The 19,068-nt window shown below is 40.6% G+C and overlaps 3 protein-coding genes across 6 annotated transcripts; all 3 read left to right on the forward strand.

Moving 5' to 3' along the window:
- Positions 1-385: 385 nt before the first annotated feature.
- Positions 386-9,343, forward strand: LOC103997626 (probable E3 ubiquitin-protein ligase HIP1). Of its 3 annotated transcripts, none has more exons than XM_009418907.3 (6): positions 386-592; positions 2,926-4,810; positions 6,284-6,334; positions 8,560-8,658; positions 8,732-8,875; positions 8,958-9,343. In XM_009418907.3, exons 2-6 carry the CDS (start codon positions 3,044-3,046, stop codon positions 9,087-9,089), a joined length of 2,193 nt encoding a protein of 730 aa, XP_009417182.2. In that variant the 5' UTR covers positions 386-592; positions 2,926-3,043; the 3' UTR covers positions 9,090-9,343. The 3 variants fall into 3 exon arrangements, with proteins under 3 accessions (XP_009417182.2, XP_009417181.2, XP_009417184.2); XM_009418906.3 differs by having other exon boundaries at positions 2,999-4,810; XM_009418909.3 differs by having other exon boundaries at positions 2,999-4,810; positions 8,581-8,658.
- Positions 9,344-9,476: 133 nt separating this feature from the next.
- On the forward strand, positions 9,477-14,097 carry LOC135622931 (transcription factor PHYTOCHROME INTERACTING FACTOR-LIKE 13-like). 2 transcript variants are annotated; one of them, XM_065125280.1, is made up of 8 exons: positions 9,477-10,371; positions 10,455-10,559; positions 10,664-10,729; positions 10,827-10,892; positions 13,014-13,328; positions 13,462-13,531; positions 13,600-13,765; positions 13,836-14,097. In XM_065125280.1, the coding sequence occupies exons 1-8, from the start codon at positions 10,147-10,149 to the stop codon at positions 13,894-13,896; spliced, it is 1,074 nt and encodes a 357-aa protein (XP_064981352.1). In that variant the 5' UTR covers positions 9,477-10,146; the 3' UTR covers positions 13,897-14,097. The 2 variants fall into 2 exon arrangements, with proteins under 2 accessions (XP_064981352.1, XP_064981353.1); XM_065125281.1 differs by having other exon boundaries at positions 13,014-13,271.
- Positions 14,098-16,854: 2,757 nt separating this feature from the next.
- On the forward strand, positions 16,855-18,452 carry LOC135622932 (ethylene-responsive transcription factor RAP2-9-like). Its single transcript, XM_065125282.1, has one exon. The coding sequence runs from the start codon at positions 17,076-17,078 to the stop codon at positions 17,622-17,624; it is 549 nt and encodes a 182-aa protein (XP_064981354.1). The 5' UTR covers positions 16,855-17,075; the 3' UTR covers positions 17,625-18,452.
- The last annotated feature ends 616 nt before the right edge of the window (positions 18,453-19,068 follow it).

The following is a 19,068-nucleotide window of genomic DNA, read 5'->3' on the forward strand; positions in this document are numbered from 1 at the left end:
TCGGGAGCTCGTGACATCGAAGGGGAGAAAACTTGTTCCTCCAACCTCGGACGACCGACCCGCTTCCTTACCTTTCTTGTTATTCGAGATCACCTTGCTCCTCCGCCCGACGATGCGGGTACCGCGGCAGCGGGTGAGAGGAGGAGGTTGCGATATCGAGATCGACATGGGCCCCACTGGGAGGGGCCATTGGGAAGACTTGGAAGCTTGGAACGCTGTTCCCGAGCAGACAGCGTAGCGGCGCCAGTGAGTGTGGCGTCCACCCCGTAATTAACGTTTAATTAGTTGAATTTATAACATGTATTTAATGATTAAAAAAAGCAGTAAATTTACCCCAAAAATATTCCCCACCACCACCCCACGCACCCCACCGCCCCGTCCCCCCCCCCCCCTCTCTCTCGTTCGCTTCCCGTTCATCATCCAAACCCCCCCCCCCCTCACCCTCTTTCCACGGACCGATCTCCTGTCTCCGATCTGTGCCTTTCCTTCGATCGAGGTGTCGATGGCGCGAGAGAGAGGGGCGGGAGGGGTTTCTTGATTTCTTGAAAGGGGACCATCCCCCCATTGTCTCGGAATTAAGGATCTTATTGGGGTAAGTTCTTATGAATCGAATCGAATCCCATATCAAAGCTGACCTTTCTTTTCTTGATTTGGAATTCAGAGCTGTAATTTGTTACGTTTCTTGCAAATTTTGTAAGCCATTTGTTCTTGGTGATTCTGTCTGTTTCTTGTCCCTCTGTTACTGCTTGCACTTTTCTCGGATAGATCTGCCCGTCTCGAGCCTTTTGTTGAGAGGGTTGGGGTCGTTGTCTTATCGTGTAATTTTAACATCGAATTTGGTTGTTTTTTGTGCTTTAGCTGTAGTTTGATGGATGCTGCTGTTTGCTCTTTTCATTTGTAGGTTTCTTGGTTTGATTGGGAATAGAAGTTGGAGTTTTGACTCGGGAGGAAGCGTTTAGCTTTTATTTTTGGTGCCATTTTGTTGGAAATGTTTCATCTTTTTCGTTGATTGGACTGAATCGGTTGTAATTGAGGGCTTGTTTATGGTGTGTGACGTCTTTCGTTTTGAGGAATTTGAGCCGAGTAAATTGATTATGATTCTCATTTTTATTTTCAAGCTGACATGAATCCAATCCCTTTTGATGTTAGTCTTGGGCAGAAAAAAGAATTAGAAACAAAACGAACAGCAAACGTTGCTGAGGAAGCTTATGCATTTACACGCGTTACCTTTTATCTGTTGTAACTTTGAATTACTAATTTTAATTCGAAGCTAGTGTATAAGTGATTGAGAAACATGGATCTTTTGTTCCCACTGGGCTTCTTCAGGTCCATGCTCATCATTTAGTTTTCTGCTGTCCCATGCTCTGAAGAGGATGTTGACATTAGTCTGCTGACAGTTACATAAAAACAATTTTGTCAAATCTTGTAATAATTAATAAAAATATATATGGTGAAAAACATAGTTGACAATATGAGTAAAGTCCACTATCTCTACACAAAATATAGATAGACTAAGTGCATGAATCTGGGTTGAGCAATGCTGTTTAGACCATCAGAAAGTGTACAAATCTTGTTTAATATTCATGCATTTGCATAAAGCTAGTTAATACTTGTTGGTAGCTACCAATTTGTAGGATTAATTTTAGGCTAGCATAGTTTTGGCATGAATGTCAAGAGGTTGAGCGTGTCAAAGGAAAATTTATGGGTAAAACAGTTGAATTCAACGATATGTGCCCGAAAGATCCGCTTGATTACTTTTTATTTCTCCCTATGCAGTTGGATATGCTCTCTTGTTATTCTAAGCTTGGATATCCTCTCATGCTCCATTGAGCTGTTCCTTACCTTTCATAAAGATTTATTTAACGTTGGCATGAACTTCAATTTTTAGAACAAGTTTACTTCTGTTTCCTCATGTGAGCACGTCTTTCTTAGATGCGAGTGTGTTCGTGGATCTTCTTGGTCTTTAAGAGTTGCTACCATCATATGCATATGATTTCTTGATAACAATCATTTCTCATTCACTGTTGAACCTGCTCTTCACTTGTATTTTGAGCTGTAGCTGTGAGTACATCTTCAAATGTCAAATATCTAATCTCCTTTTATATAGACTCTCTTCACATCTTGAGGAACTTTCCGAGGCATTTCTTGTTTGCTAATTTCTACTTTCTATTTTCTGTCTTCTATGTTCATTTAGGTGAAATTAATTATAATTGGAATGTAAAGTAAATCATGTTTGGGTCATTCACTTTGTAAGTGTTAGCACCTGGTCTATTATACACTTATGGTGAAGATTTATACCATTGACACTTAGTGTTGTACTACCAACCATTTAATGATGGAGTTCTATTATAACCAAACTTTGATATTGTACAAAATAATTGAGGACGATTGTATAAGATACATGTTATGCACTTCAAAATAATACACCAACATCTTGAAGTTTTGAATATAGATCTAGTTGTTCACAAATTACCTACAATTTGCACAGTGAATGGTGCCGTAAGTTAAAGATAATATCATTATCCAACAATTTAATATTATGATTCAGGCTGTAAATGAAGGTATTCAACCTAAACAAAGTGTTTTGATAGTTTTTATTTGATGCCAACACAAATTGACAAAGATGCAAAATTGACTTTTGTGGAGACCAATGTGATACCAAATTTTATAAACTTATGAGGACTATCATTCATGAAAATAATATAAAAAGACTCTAGAAGGTGACATCGACTGTGATGTAAATGATGGAACCACAGGGCATATATACTTGTGCATCCACAGGAATTGTGTATCATATGAATACCAAGTGTTATGATGGCAGAATTATTAATTTGTTGGTACATAAAAGCTTATCACGCAGATAAATGCTGTCGGAAAACCCCCGTGGCTAATAGATACATTTGATGGTTTTTTGTTTCTTTACAGGGGATCAATGTGTTGTTTTTTCTTATGTGCTCGAATTCACCTAAATAGTTGACTTTCATTTTTACTAAATCAGGACACATTCAGTTTCCTGCTTAACAAGGGAGTACTATTTGCTTTAATGCAAGGCCAGAGGAATTTTGTTCAACCCTTGCATGAATCCTTTGAACTTGACTGTGAGTCCAATTCAAGCAGCTCTGGCATGAATCAGCAAGTCTTGTGGAATAACATGCTTTTTAATCCAGTAGAGATCCAGAGCATGACAGATTGTGCAGTATCCTCTGATGGTGTAAATATCCCATGCTTAAACATGGCTAATCAGGATGGCACTCAGTTGGGCAATTGGAGTTTAGGTGGATCCAGTTCTAGTCAACATTCTCAAATCCAGGGTGGCCATGAAGAAAACAAACTGGAGCATGAATGGACACCACCGGCAACAGTTGCTTCTCGAGGTGGGCCTAGACTACAAGAAAATCATTTTGAAGCTTCCCATGCGCTTTCTTTGGAAAATGTCAACATAAGTCATAGTACAACTCAGACTGATGGTATCCAAACCTTTCCACAAAATTATTCCTGTTTCAACAATAGACATCAAAATGTGGAACATGTTGCTGTTCAAGTTGGTATAGGCAATGAGCTCTCAGAACCAAGGTTATCTCATCATCCTTATTTATTGGGTTTTCTAGATCCTGAAACTGTTCCATCTTCAATTGGTTTATCCAATCCTGGCGAAAGTTCTTCCGAGGGCGTTGGATTTTTGAGAGAAGATGATGAGAGAGCAGAAAGTTCATTTGATGGACGACGCTTATCCTGCAAGAGAAAGAATAGTGATGGTTTTCCTGGACAGTCTTCAGCAAGTGGAAATGCGAGCTCTTCTCACCAAAGTGAAAACAGTTTACTGCATTCTCGTAGTTATAATCCTATGACTGGCCTCAATATTTCTAGCTCATCTGGTTATCCTTCTGTTGGACATTCTATCGAAGAGCATACAGCAGGATTTGGCACTTTTGTAGGAGGAATGGCCTTCGACTGCTATCCCTCTGCAAGTGCAGCAGGAAACGTAGAAAGTTTGCGTAGGAATTACCGATTGAGAATTAACCGTGCACAGCCTCATGATGTCTCTTTACGTAATTCTTGGTCAGCGAGTTCAGTTGGGCAATCAGATGTATGGTCACCAAATCAACCACCTTCTCGTTCCATCTCATTGAATCACTTCCTCGAGCCTGCCTCACTACTTACAACTTCAAGTTCGGCAAGTCAAACTCATATACCTGTTGTACCTGCTCTACCCCAAATTGTAAATAGTTTTCCATGGAATAGAGCTTCCAATTCAAGAATTGGCAGTTCATCAGGCCCTTTCAGTTCAGAGGACAGATCGATCACTGCAAGAGAGGGAAATGATTTGAGGAATATGCCCGTGACCAGCAATTTGGATCTTGTTCCTGCAACAGATGTAAGGAACATGACACAAGGCCAAGCAAATTGGAGCTTGAGCAGTGGAAGTATAAGCATGGTTCCAAGTTCACAAGCAGTTACAAACTCAGGACTCCATCCAACATTTGGATCTTCTTGGGTACCTCATCAAAATCTTCCTACCCGATATCCACAACCTTTAGCGGAGGCTATTCATCCTGGCTTTTTTCCGCCCGGTAGTTCTGATTCTGGAGGTCAGGGCACTAATTTTGCCCTACAACATTCTGCTCATCCTTTGAGCTCACAGGAGGTGGCTCAGCAGATCAGAACTAGATTGCATGGCCCACATCCAACATCACACATCAGATCAACAACACATTTGTTAAGAAGGCGAAATGATGGTCTTTTCAGTGCTCCCTTACCTATGAGGAGTTTGACAGCTGCAGGGGAAGAGAGAAGTAGAATGTTATCAGAGGTATCTCTTAACTAATCATTTTATTTAATTCAAGTTATTTTCTATAGTTGACTATTCTTTCCTGAGCACTATTTTATATGCCTTTTGCTTAGTGTCTCTTTTGTATTTTGGGGAACAGTATGTTCTTTAAATTTTTTTAAAAGAATTAATATGTCAAATTGTCATGGCTGATTGCTGAACAAGGTAGAAATAGCAGAGATTCAACTACAGTCAAATATTTGTTGTCAAAGTACCTTAGTCCAACTTTAATGTATTCTTTTTTCTTGCTTTAGTTGATTTCAGCTGGACTACAGTTCTATGAGAGTCTCTTTTCTTCTTCTAATTCTGAGTGATTTCAGTGGTTCACACCTAATCTCTGCTCAAACACAATAGCTGCCTGCATCTTCTTCACGTAACACACGATCAGACTTAGTTATATTGCTGTGTTAAATAACTTTGACCTTATGTTCCACATATCAACAATCAACTCTAAAGACAACTGTTATGCCAATTCATTTATCATTTCCATTATCTCTTTAAGATTGACTTGCTGTTCTGGTTACAACAAAATTTTTTTTGGCAATGAGATAGAATGACCAGAGTTTTAAAATCCTTAGCCTGTAAGCACCATCTTCAAATATTCAACAACGCTCGACTTGATTAGAAAACCAGATTCACTCTTGTAGCACAAGTTTAGTTTGACTTCATTTCCTTGGTCACGAGTCATCTTATTCATCACTGAATTCCTATTAACTTGAGGGTGTTCTTTAATAGGAGTTCCCATCTCTTGGTCTTGGCTGAAAATGCCTTTCTTGATCATTTATGTAGCATTAACAATGAATTTACCATCGAAAAACCTATCCGACAAAAACCATTTTTTCCCCTCGACTAGTGTAGTGAAATTATAGCTTTGATTTTCAAACAAATATTTGATGCCCGTGATCCAGAGGCATGAAATACAGATCTGGGTTAATTTTATGATTCCAGTTCACTTCTGCCCTAGTCTTCATAGATGTACATTTAGATCACCCTTCTCCCTTGTGTCTTGACTGGGAGAAAGCCTAAATCCTTGCTTACATAGTTGCCTATATTTCCAAAAATTATTCACCATAATATTTGATCGAGAAAAAGTTCAGGTTACAGATTTGCTACTTGCCTTTTCTGGATTAAAAGTTATATGCCATTTTAAGTAAATGTTTCTTTATTTTTTTGTTGCTGCATTTTTGTAGATTTACCCCTTCTGTCGCGTGTATAATCCATCCAACACTGAGTTATGAAACTTATATCTTTTTACTCAATAATAATATACTTATGATACCTACTTTGCATGCAATATAAATCTATAATGTCAGCTATCTAGTTGCTTACAATCCCATAAAAGGTGAAAGTGTGTTTGTCTACTTGGTGCTGTTTCTTTTTTAATCTTTTCTGATGAAATATCTTTGTGGAGTTTTTTTCTATTCCATTGTGTACTTACATTTTTTGTTGTACCAGATTCGTCATGCATTGGAGTCTTTGCGTCATGGAGATGGTCTTCGATTTGAGGTCAGTATTAGGCTGACTTTTTTTCTGTGATTAGAATTAATAAGGCATTTAAAGAAGAGGGTGATGCTAGTTAGGGTAGGGATACTTTTGGTATGGCTCATGCAGGATTAGAATATGTATGAATGTTGAGTTTAAAGCTAAGTTATTTTCCTTCCCCTTTACTTTTTAAGCAGAAGATCTGGTAGTCATAGTAATAATCGGTGCATGACACTAATTTTGAAAGGCAAAGAACAAAGTATCATATCTGCAGGATTAGCTCAACTATCACTGGAAGCAGGTTGCTCGTACTTGCTTTAGATGTATACTTCCATTCTCATCCTATCAACTTGCATTACCACCACTAGCAATTGTTGAAACTTGGAAACCTCTACCTTTCCATAGTTTTAATTTAATGGGGAATAACAATACATAGGGAGCATTCTGTGTGGCTCCTTGGAGCAATTATATTGATCCTTTCGTTCAACTGCTGATTTGATCTTGGTTAGACATCAGGATCTTGCCATTAAACTAAGAAAGGTAGCCGTTGGGTCAAGACTTCCAAAGTCACGTGTGTTCTCTTTATACAATGGAATTGGATAAACACTAAAGTCACTTTCCTACTGTTTTCTTTCCCGGTCATTTAAAGCTGCTGCAAGTTAAAAAATTTGCCATCGTCACTTTGTCTTTGTTTAATATAGGCTTATAAATCAACAACAGCAACTGGTAATATTGCTACTTTGAGGTTGGCGACATCACTCTTCTTTTGTCATCAAGCTTTATGTAAAACAAAATCTCTAGTTAAATTTTATGTTAGTTTTGGACAACCTTCTAGCCACCCTTTGCATCTTAAGTCACCCAGATGGTAGAGGCAGTTCACATCACTTTTAAGTGATGACCTAACCCTATATTGAATATGGTTGTCATCTATGCTCATGAGATTTAATAAAATTTATGCTGGTCACAATTGGCGTAACATATCCCTCCATTTTTTTTTTTTCATTTGGGCTTAGGAGCAACATTAGTAGTGTTAAAATGGTGTAATATATTAACTTACTCAAGTTTGGGAACTATAGTATCAGATATTCCATTTCTTTTCCAAAATGCATTAAGGTGAGAGTCCAGGGTGACTATTGCTCAACTTTTTGGCAAGTTGTACTTGAACAAAAGTTAATGAGTTTAAATTATAGATCTTATTGTCTAAACAAGACAATATGATGATCAAGGATAATGAATTTCTCCCCTGGTTTGTGCAAGAAACTTGCACCGCTTCTGCATTTAATAAATTTGTGCAGGAAAAATATTCGGTCTTATGAACTTTTAGTAACAGTATGGATCTCAGTGATTATTCATCCCTGCAGAATTAACATAGTTAGGGAAGTTAAAGGAACAAAAAAAGAAAAAAAATATTTCACTGACCAAAATTTATGCCACTTGTTCTAATTCATTATTTAAGTAAGCTACTTGTTGAACTTCTCTAAGACATCTCTTAGCTTTGGACTTTGCTAAGTGGCACATTTTTTTACTGTGGAGCCTATATTTGTGAAACAGACATTCCTTTTCTGTACATATAGTTTCATCAGTAAAAATTGTCATTCCTATCTTTTTATATCACTTTTGCATCTATAGAAAAACTTATTGCTTCTTGTTTCATTTTTATTAAATTTTCCAAATTACAACTATGTGCTCAATTAAATCAAATATTTTAAAATATGAAATGTGAAGTTGAGAATTCATGGAGTTACATAGTTATTAGTTGTCATAATTGTTTCTTCAATTATGAAAGGTATATTTTATGTTTTGAAAATTGTTGCATGATGCTTTCCCTCTGCCTTCAAAGCAACTCTCAACCTCTGTCACTACATGGTAAGAAACTTATTGCAAAGCGAAGTATGACTTAACGCTTTTGCTGACATAAAGTTATGATGTCTGTTGTCCATTGATAGATTATTTGAAGTTGCCCATTGGAAACTTGATCTGAGTGTCCCAGTTATGTTATTTGACAAGTATTTTGAACAAATTAAAGCCGGTTAAATCTGTCGTAAAAACAATTTATAAAGTAAAATATATAATTGTTATGTTATTAGATAGACAAGTCATGATGTTTTCGTTGTTCTTGGATTGACTAACCACTATTGAGCGTAGCTATATGAACAACTTTGTCAAAATTACCAGTTTGGCATTATTTGTCCAAAATGGTATTGCACATTCCATTTTGGAGTTTGATATGCTTAATTTTAACTGGCCAGGATGTCTTTATCCTTGATCAGACTCTAATTTTGGCGGGCAGCGATTTGCATGACAGGCACAGGGACATGCGTCTTGACGTTGACAACATGTCGTATGAGGTAATGAACTTCCAACATGTTATATGAATTTAAACAGACAATTTTTTGAATTCAGAAGTAATTTTCATTATAGGAACTCCTCGCCTTGGAAGAACGGATAGGAAATGTTTGCACTGGATTGAGCGAGGAAACAATTCTGAAGTCCCTGAAACAGCAGAAGCATTCATCAGCAGCCATCAGAGCATCCATGGAACACAAGCCCTGCTGTATCTGCCAGGTATTTGATCTAGCTCAAATTTCAGCAGATCACTTGGTCTCTCCCAGCTGATGTCGTCTTATATTCCATTTATTTTACTCAGGAAGAATATGTTGAAGGTGATGATCTCGGCACCCTGGACTGCGGGCACGATTTCCACTCTGTCTGCATCAAGCAATGGCTAATGCACAAGAATCTCTGTCCCATCTGCAAAAACACTGCTCTAATTACGTGAAGAGGCATGCTGCACATTTCACAACGAAAGCAAATTTGATCGATAAGGAGGACCCTCCTTTAGCAACTTATTCTCGTTGGATTACTGTATCTATTGAAATCGGATGGTTAATGTTTTCGTTTCCTGAGCTGTGGACCATCAAATTTTGCTGTTGGCTCAAATTGGAGTCTGTTGACCGAACTGCTTTGCTATTGTTGAATAATCAACACTTTCTGTTGTTCAAAAGCTGGTGATTCGGACTAAATTTGGCTGGATATTTTCAGTGTCAAGCTTTTAGCAATTCGTTAAACAAAAGAAGGGCAAATTCCAGCATCTTTGTCTCTTGATGGCTCTGCTTGATATCAGACTCGTTGGATATATTTCAGCTGTAGCCAAGTCAGTGACAGCTCCAAATGTTCACAAAGAAACAGTGAAGATGAAACCAGCCGAAGAAGAAGTTGCATGTATGCTCAATGCACGATGAAGGGTTTTAGAGTTTGTTCTTGATCTGGTATAATGATCTCTGATCTCACTGTAAGAAACCCCAGAAGGATGGAGATGAGAGAGAGAGAGAGAGAGAGAGAGAGAGAGAGAGAGAGAGCTGAGGCCACCACCCTTCACATCAGCAGTGGCAGGTCCGGGTCATGTAAACGTGCAGTCGCAGCCGGGCACTCCCTCTCTTTCACTTTTCCTCGTTCCCCCGTGCATTAAATATATATTAAGACCATATAAGCCTCAGGCGAGGATAATACAACCATGATTTGTTCTTGTACTTTCGCCCTTTTGCAGGAGCCTAAAGACTGAGCAAGGCGAGCATGTGCACACAAACCCATATAAACTACTGCCCCATATGGCCACTGGGTATTTGGGTTGCCAGCCTTAAGAGAACCTGCAGTGTTGGTGTACTGCCCCTCTGCAGCTTACAACTGAGAGAGAGAGAGAGAGAGAGAGAGAGAGAGAGAGAGAGCATTAGTTTGCACAGCGGAAGAGGAGCTAGCTGATTAAGAGGGAGGTGATAGCAGACTTCTGCTTCTCTTGTTCCAGCTCACTTTAACTTGGTCGAGCCGTCAAGGGAGCGATGGATGATCGTAGTAGCTACGACCCTTCCTGCCGAGGAGATCAGGAGAAGATCTCCTACTTGCTGGGCCATGTTCCGACCAGCTTGTCATCCTACTCTTGTGAGGCCGAGCTGATGCCATCCTCTTCTTTCCACCCCATTTCTGCTGCTGCTCCTGCTGGTGGTGGGGGTGGGAGGAGGAAGTCTGTGGACCAGGATCTTGACTCTCTCGACTGGGAGAGCGAGGTGGCTTGCGATGCTCCTGTTTTGAGCTTGTCCCACTTGATCTGTTGGGCTGTGGGTAATTGATTGCTTGTTGCGGTTTGTAGGAGGGTGTGGAGGCGTTTGAGGAGGATCCTGTGAAGCTGGCTCCTTCCCGGAGCTCCGGCTCGAAGAGAAGCAGAGCTGCGGAAGTCCACAACATGTCTGAAAAGGTGCTCTGAGGTTTCCATTCTTCATCTGCTTATGTCTTTAATTGCGTTCCGTCGAATGCTGTGTCTGAGATCTATGGTGCTGCGGCATGATCGTTTGGATGTAGAGGAGGAGGAGTAGGATCAATGAGAAGATGAGGGCTTTGCAAAATCTGATCCCCAACTCAAACAAGGTGCAACTGAGTATGATTTTTTCTTTCCTTTATTCAAGGAACCTTTTTTAGGGGGCTCATAATGATTTGTCTTTGGAAAAATTGTGCCTTGTTGCAGACAGACAAGGCTTCCATGCTTGATGAGGCCATCGAATATCTCAAACAACTGCAGCTCCAAGTACAGGTCAGTAACTGCTGTCAAGTTCCTCTTCTGTCTATAATTTTTCGCTGATCTTTTCTAACTTGTTTCAATCTCTTTTCTTGTTTGTTGTGTGATCTTATATCATATCATGTGAAGTATGCAATTATTACATGGTGTTCTTTTCTTTCTCCCAAGTCATAATGATCTCTGAAGTTTAAGTCTTTAAGATGAGAATTGCTAAACATCAATAGTTTTACAGTTTGCTAGTTACAAAATTTGCACATAGGTATCTTTGTACGTCGAAGGAGTGGTTTTGTTGTCTAATTTGATGCTCTGTATCGAACCCTCTTTGCTTCTTCGAATTCACGAGTATTATATCATAAAATGTGGTCCTATAACTAGGTGCATTAGTCCAGCAAAACTTAGATTTAGGAGACAAAAGTAATATCTTTGTTAAACTAGCAAATTTCTTATGTGGGGACTTTATGGATGTTAATTTGCCTCCTGTCATTAGATCTGTTATGATGCCTGAGAGTATTCTGCAGTTGGTTTTGGATACATCTTTTAAGGACGGAGTTCTCTAAACTTCTGACTCTAAATGTAAATATGCCTTCCTATTGACCAATTGACAATAAATTAAATCATTCCCTGAGCTCTATCTCATATAAGTTTCCCGTTTCTCTTACTGCTTTGAATTACTTTCTCCTCTCTCTGTAAAATTCTTTATTTCCTCCTTTTTTCAGTTTGGATCTTTGGTCCCTGTGAACCCTTTGAGTTCCACAGCTTGTGAGTCTTGAATGCATCAGGCAATTTATCTTGGGATATCATTTCCACAAATATGTTTTATATAAGACGAGAAACTACGTTCTTAGAAATCGAGCATCTTCAGTGTGTATATTGCACAATTGAATCAATTTACTTTTTCTTCATCACTTCTTCTACTTCACTGTTCTTCAACTATTGAAGGAGGCACTGACGGAAGACGACAACAAAGGGTGAATGATGAACAAATCATTGTGTTAGTGATAATTGGCACCAAGAGACCTCTTTGAACCATGAAGATATTTTCAGCTAGGCAATTCTGGTAGTTTGCAGACATGCAAATATAATTCTGTTATAGTTTCTCTATCTCTTTCTCTTCATTTTTCTTAAATCCTGGTTACTGGTTCTTGTCTTATATACAACCTTAGAAACATGATTATTCTCTCCACAAGCATTTAGGTCTCTCTGTTCTGCACTCTTAAATTCATGATCACTACCAGTAGAATAATAGCCTATTTGTCATTTTAAAATCCCTGTTCTTCCTTTGCACCTCTGACTTGATGGAAAGCCGAAAGAAAGAAAGAGAAAAAAATTGATTCGACCTTGAACTACCAAAGGAAACTAAAAGAAAACATGTATTTGAGTTTGGCCTAAATTGACATCAAACCCAACCCAAATAGTGAATAGCAGCATGCCTTGGTACTCTTATCATTCTAGTTGCCTCATCTTGGTTTCTGGAGTTCTCTTAGATCCCACTTCCTTGTCTTCTGTGCCTGCTCGAGGTGCACAAATGACTGCCTAATAATCACCATTTCTTGGACTAATTTGGAACTCAGAAGGGGAACTGAATTCTTTACTGCAACTTCATGGAAGTTTATGGTTGACTTTTTATTATCCATCTGATTTTTTGTCATTGTTTCATTAAAAACTTCAATGAGAAATCTAGTGTTAGCCAATAAGGATCAGGTACAATAAAAGCAGAGTGGACCTCATATATGATTAGCCAGCTCCATGTCATATCTACCTGGTTAACCCAATACTACCATGGAAACAAAGTCTCTCAGGAGGTAACAGAGAGGGAAAAAGCACAGGAACACAAAAGGCCTATTAAATCCCCAATTCAAGGGTACTTAGAAGTTAATTCAGCATCCACGGAAAGGACTCTAGTTTGGATTCTCGTTTGTACCACCATCTTGTTCTTCCTGCATTTCTGATGAGAGTTCACCATAGACCAGGCAAAAGGAGCATCCAAATGTGCCTCAAGTTTCATTTCGGTTAATAAAGAACTTGAACAAGCAAAACTATTGATGGATCTGCTTATATTTCTAATTAGCTTTATCAACCTTGATGTTTCATACCTTATAAATCGTTGTTTGCTTCCATCATTCAATTTTCTTGCAGATTCTGTCGATGAGGAATGGTCTCAATCTGCAGTCCATGTATACGTCTGGAGCTCTTCAGCCTTTGCAAACTTCTCAGATGTCTATTAGCTTTGCGCTGGATAATGACACGGCAACGGGTATAGGAACAGGCATGCTACCTTTGAACCAAGATTTATCGGCTCACTGCTCATTCGATCTGTCAAATCAATGCACATCCTCCCATCCATCGACCATCACAACCAGTCTCATCAACGTGACTAATCCTGAGGCTTCACTAGTTAAGTCATCAGAATCTCATCATGCTTCATTCCACCAAGTGCCTGTGTCCTGTGAGGTAGCCCTTTCCATCTGCCTAAGGACCAAGTTATCTTGAAGAACCATATCATACAAGAATCGATTATGCATATAGATCAAACATATTGGTTCCTGGAGTTTTGATATGAACCTTTTTGCTTCTGTTTTGGAAGGATATATTCACAGGTGACATGTCGGCCCACACCCAATTAGCCGCAATGCATTACACAAGGAGCTTCACAGGTGAATATTTAGCATAACTACATGATTGTTTCTGTGACACGTTTCTCATCTCGTCGCTTTTCCAAAAGATGATGAGAGGAACTCCATATCTACCAATGTCAATTCCAAACAATTGGGTGGGCAAGCATCAACACATATCGGTGTCGTCCGTTTGGAACAATGTATGTTAGGCAGAGAAGGGAGATCAGAGACGATGCTGTCCAACGACGAAATCTTCATCCAGCACCTGCACAGGTACTTAATCTTTTTGTCTCTTTCTCTTTACACTGCTGCTGCTGATAAACGTATCAATGATATTGAGCAGCTTACAGACTGGAAGAAGTTTTCCGAGTGGTGATGCGGAGGAAGGACTTCGAGATTTCTAATGCTCTGATGACTAACATGGAGGTCTTTAAGGCGACCAGATTTAGACTCAACACTCATTCATCTTTTTGGTGAATTCTAGTGGGTGTATCTTGAATGTTTTTATGGCACTGAGATATCTAACCTGTGGATCGATGTAACAGCAGCTATATCTCATGTGGAAAACAAGTATCATTATGAAGAATATATATAGCCATTTTGACTTGGAATTGTCAGCTATATGGTGGTGATGAAATGCCATGATATATCATATCATCTTTCTTGTCATCGTAGGCTATATGAAATGCGTTGACCAGAGTCAACTCCTCCTCTCTCGAAGTGCCGGTGGTCGTTGCATTGCTGATGGTGAAGGGGACGGGCCGGTTCGGCTGCTTCCGCCATCGTCGCCGGTGTTCTTCGTCGGGCTGCGGTGAGCTGTGCTGGGCTGACGTTGTAATTGGGCCGTAGTGGTATGTGAGGTCCAAAAGAGAAGGTCCGATCATTCTCTCGTAAGCTTACCACCAACAACTACAGGTTGAAGTGGCTTGGAAATGAATTAAAATCCATACAAGATCGTCCTGCCTCACGGCCCTTAATCTGACCTATGGTGACGAGACTCTAAATCAGAGAAGGGACGCGCGCATGCTTTCCGGTACGGTTACCTCATAGTGGATATGGTGCAGAATTAGTTCTCGTGGTCACAGAAGTGGTCCCCATCCGTGGATCTATAGTTTCCTCCGATCACAAGGCAGGTAGGTGTTTGTGGATACTGAAATGAGTGCATATATGAGAAAATTAAGTGGCCTGTGGGAATGAAATGTCCCAATATTTTATTGGTAGAAGTTTTGGGACATAATTATTCAACTAATAATATATATAAGAGAAAAAAATATTTTCAGGGAGAAAGAGTTTGCAGAATCTAGTGGTAGTGCATGGAACTTGATCAAAAACCCATCATGTCAACCTGTCACACATCACCACTTGCCACTTCCACCATCACCATGCTGAGGGGATGAAGCTGGAGCCCTGCACCATTTGGTTGTTCTCATGTCACTCCCAGCTGAGCTCACTACCTATTCATTCCACTTGCACCCACATGCCTTTGTTCTATTCCTAATGATAATAACAACACACATAGACAGACAGATATTGAGTACTTCTCTTTAGGGAGCAAAAGCTTTTGATACATTTCATCTTCTCATGCATACTTCTGATGCTGCAGTTAGATCTCTTCCCACAAGGAACAGTCTTCATTACATGCGATGCCGATGTGATTACACATCCATACAGCACGCATGCATCGAATTCAATCTGATGCGGATATCTATCTATCGATCTGTGTACATGTAGAAGCAGACGCAGACTCTTTTAGACTGTTGGAAGTTCACTGCATCACGACACGATTCGTCTCTCTCATCCACGATTACATGTCGACTGTGGGCATATAAACGACGAGATGAAGAGGAATCAAGCAAAAGCAGCAGCAGTAGAGTGTCAGTGAATGGAGAGGAGGAAGGACATGAGTGGGAGACCGGTCGGCGGCGATCGCCTTGTTGAGCTCCCTCACGGAGTCGCGGCAGCAATGGTGATGCCGACCTCCATGGCGTCGAGCTCCATGCTGTGTTTGATCGAAGTAAACACTTGGTGCTCCTGTTCTTACTCTCAGAAGTCATTGTTCTCGCTTTCTATCTCTCTACATCTATCTATCTATCTATCTATCTATCTATCTATCTATCTATCTATCTATCTATCTAACTATCTATCATCTCTCTCCCTGCGTGTGGATCGAACTCTAACGCCAATTCCCTTGCTGTCATCTGATAGCTCGCTGTCACATGTTGAGAAGCTAAAACCTCGTAGATTCACGTCACTAATTGTTTCCTGCCAATGCAACAGCATAAGACTGCAAAGTATGTGAGCGGACGCACACGACCCAACTCCATTCGTCCAGCTGTGTGTTGGACTAACTGGAGACTTAAAAGCTGTGCTGAGGTGAGGCTCACACCTTTGTTGCATCTGTAAGCAGCAATTATTAATGCAGACCATAAGAACAGCTGCATCTATGACTGTCAATGTTTCAGCATGTAGACATATTTCTGGTTGCAGGCAACCAAACACCCTCCCTAGAGGTTCACAAGTTGCATCATGCTGAAAGAGTTTGACTATGATAGAGAACACTTCATCATCATCACCTTACCTACTCTTTTTCATTAGTCTCTCCACAGAGATTGTTGCTAAGAAACCTTGATAGAGTCTGGAAACAACCACATGGATAAGAGCAGACTTTGCCATATTCTCTCGCTGTGGTTTGAGATGAAAGCCTTCCAAATCTTTTGCTAGGGAAAGAATGTCATTTGTTTTCTCAATCGAGAGCTCAAAAGAGATCTTTAAGTGCTCTTTCAATCTCTCTCTCTCTCTCTCTCTCTCTCTCTCTCTCTCTCTCTCTCAGTCACTGTGAGGATGAATGAATATGGTGGTCCTGCATGGTTCTTAAAGCTATAACAGTGTGTGTATATATGGCCACACTTTTGCTCATTTCTCTGTGATCTTCCTCTTCAGCCACTTTGGATCTGGAAGAAGAGTCCAAATTGATTCTGGTGCTCATTGTCCGGCCTGAATGAATAGGTTATGCCATCCCACCTGCACTTGTGCAGTGAACACATTCTGGACTAGGAACCCTAAAAGAACAGACACTGTAGATATCAGGGAGAGAGTGAGCGATGGGTTGTAGCCTCTCCATTTTGCATCACATGGAAGGCAGCCTGGTGAGTAGGACACATCAGGGCAAGTCATCACCTCTACCTCTATTATTACCAGCAGCTTGTCCTCATCCACATCTAGAAGCTCAATCACAAGCTGTCTTAGACAAAGAGTGTTTAGTCAACATACTTAATGGGCATTCTTAAAAGATTTAGAGGATTTATCATGCTATTTTATGTATGTATGTTCTTAAAAGATTTAGAAGATTTAGAGGATTAATCATTCACGAACTCTGTAAATGAAAGGTCAGAGAAGATGACAATTTATGTCCATTGACATGCCGCTAATTGTTTTCCTTGTCGAAGGTTAGGACTTTGTGTGTGTCCAAAAGAAGGGCGCCTTTATATGTGAATGATGTGTCCGTGATACCCCTATAATTGCAAGTATGAACCAAATCTAACAGTGGGTGTCGAGATAGAGGGAGATCGAGTGTGTGGGGAAGATGGAGGGCGAGTGCTGCTCCAGCAGCAAGGAGAGGAGGAAAGCTGTAACTCCTCCAACGACGGTGGAGGCGGAGAGGAGCGGCGAAGGCGGCGGCAGGCAGCGGCAGTACAGAGGGGTGAGGATGAGGAAGTGGGGGAAGTGGGTGGCGGAGATACGGGAGCCGAACAAGAGGTCGCGGATCTGGCTGGGCTCCTACTCCACCGCGGTGGCCGCCGCCAGGGCCTACGACACCGCCGTCTACCTCCTCAGAGGCCGCTCCGCCCGGCTGAACTTCCCCGACGAGGTACTTACCGACGCCACCGAAGGCGGCGTTGGCGGCGGCAGCCCCCAGCTCGACCTGTCGGCTTCCTCCATCCGGAAGAAAGCCATCGAGGTGGGCGCGCGGGTCGACGCGGCCATGCGGTCGATACCAGCATCACCACCCCCGCCACTGCCGCCGCCGCCGCCGCCGCCGCAGTCGCAGTCAACGCCGCGCCAGCCGTCGCGGCCTGCCAAGAACCCCGATCTCAACCAGGCGCCGAGCCCCGAGAGCTCGGACGTGGATTAGACGACTGTTGCTGCTTGCTTCATCTTCTTCCATGATGTCTTCTCTCTTCTCTTTCTAGCTTTTACTCGGTCACAGTGACTTGTAGTATATTATTTCGGCTCTTGTTCTTGCTTTATTATCTGCTTGGGGTCAAGGCTAAGAAGAGAAGAAGGTAAAGGTGATCGACCAAGCTCTCCAGAGAAGCGGCAGAGCAGGACACTGATGACAGTGCTCAGAGAAGTATTCGAAATGGAAACACAACGAGACGCGTGATGTGACCGATAAGATTGAGCTCAAAAGGAGTGAGATCAGATGCTATTTTGGCTCTTTTAAATGGTAATATTGAGACTGCCCTCAAGTGTTTGGGTAGCAGCAGTAATAGCACGAGTTGCAGGATGAAGGTTTTGTGTGTTGTTTGGAGGATAAAGCCATGAAAGTGTAGCAGTAGCAATGAGGCAGAGATGGTTATCTTTTGTAATAGAAACCCAAGTACTTTGTGGCTGCTATCCTCTCTCTGTCTTCCTCTCAATCCCAGCAGCATTCTCGTGTGTGTTTGGTTTGCTTGCAAGTCTCAACTTGGAGATGCAGTGAACATGAAAGTGAATACATGACAATGCTAGATGTGGATAGCTTGTACACTGTACTTTGCTTGATCCCTGCTAACAATGTATTGTCTGGATTAGTGTTTCCTCCCGTAAAATTCTGATCTTTGTAAGCATTTGTGGATGGGGTTGGGTTTCAATGATGAAACATGGTTGGTCGGACCCTTTTGGATATGTGAAGAAACTATGCTGTCTATCTATTTGTACCAACCAATGCAAGACTAATCTGTAGCTCATCTCTTGTATTAGTTCTACTGTTTTTAAACAGCATCTTCTCATTTCATGTGTGGATGATCTATCGAAAACAATGGAAGATTATGATCATATTGGACTACAAATCCAACCTTATGTGAATTCCATGATGCCAGGCTCAAACTTTGATGTGGGTTGCCGGTGTTGAGTCTAAGCTGACATTGCCATCAGTCCTTCCTCAATGACTTCATTCATCACAAGTTTCTTAGTCACTGTTGCAGCCACTATACCTTGGAGAAATACAAATGTCTCTGTTTACAGGTCTGAGTGTTTCAGTTCCTTTTACAGTTACATACAAGTTTTTCTGCACTGTCAAGCTCTGTTCTGAAATCTGGTTCAGAGCAGCCTTGTCTCTGTTTCTGTTTCAGTTTCAACATATTTTTCAGCTCTATTAATTGTAACATTGATCCAATTTTACCCATGTTAACATTCCTTTCTCTTTCTTAAAGTAGGTTCACTCCCTTTCTCTATCATTGGTTCATTTTAACATAAATGATTAAGCTGATACTTTGTTTTTCTGATAACTAAGATCTAATCTAAAACATAATATCATTCTGTTTCTACTTTCTAGAGTAGAATATCACTATTTAAATTTAATAGCCAAAACACCT

The sequence above is a fragment of the Musa acuminata genome, chromosome BXJ2-9, assembly GCF_036884655.1.
Source record: "Musa acuminata AAA Group cultivar baxijiao chromosome BXJ2-9, Cavendish_Baxijiao_AAA, whole genome shotgun sequence".
In the NCBI taxonomy this organism is placed as follows: domain Eukaryota; kingdom Viridiplantae; phylum Streptophyta; class Magnoliopsida; order Zingiberales; family Musaceae; genus Musa; species Musa acuminata.

Excerpts from the sequence above, each read along its gene's own strand:
- LOC135622932 (XM_065125282.1), top strand. The coding sequence starts at position 17,076 with ATGGAGGGCGAGTGCTGCTCCAGCAGCAAGGAGAGGAGGAAAGCTGTA.
- LOC135622931 (XM_065125280.1), top strand. The coding sequence starts at position 10,147 with ATGGATGATCGTAGTAGCTACGACCCTTCCTGCCGAGGAGATCAGGAG. Across the intron at positions 10,372-10,454 it reads CTCTCGACTGGGAGAGCGAG|GAGGGTGTGGAGGCGTTTGA; the intron begins GTGGCTTGCGAT and ends TGCGGTTTGTAG. Across the intron at positions 10,560-10,663 it reads TCCACAACATGTCTGAAAAG|AGGAGGAGGAGTAGGATCAA; the intron begins GTGCTCTGAGGT and ends GTTTGGATGTAG.
- LOC103997626 (XM_009418907.3), top strand. The coding sequence starts at position 3,044 with ATGCAAGGCCAGAGGAATTTTGTTCAACCCTTGCATGAATCCTTTGAA. Across the intron at positions 6,335-8,559 it reads GAGATGGTCTTCGATTTGAG|GATGTCTTTATCCTTGATCA; the intron begins GTCAGTATTAGG and ends TTAACTGGCCAG. Across the intron at positions 8,659-8,731 it reads TTGACAACATGTCGTATGAG|GAACTCCTCGCCTTGGAAGA; the intron begins GTAATGAACTTC and ends TTTTCATTATAG.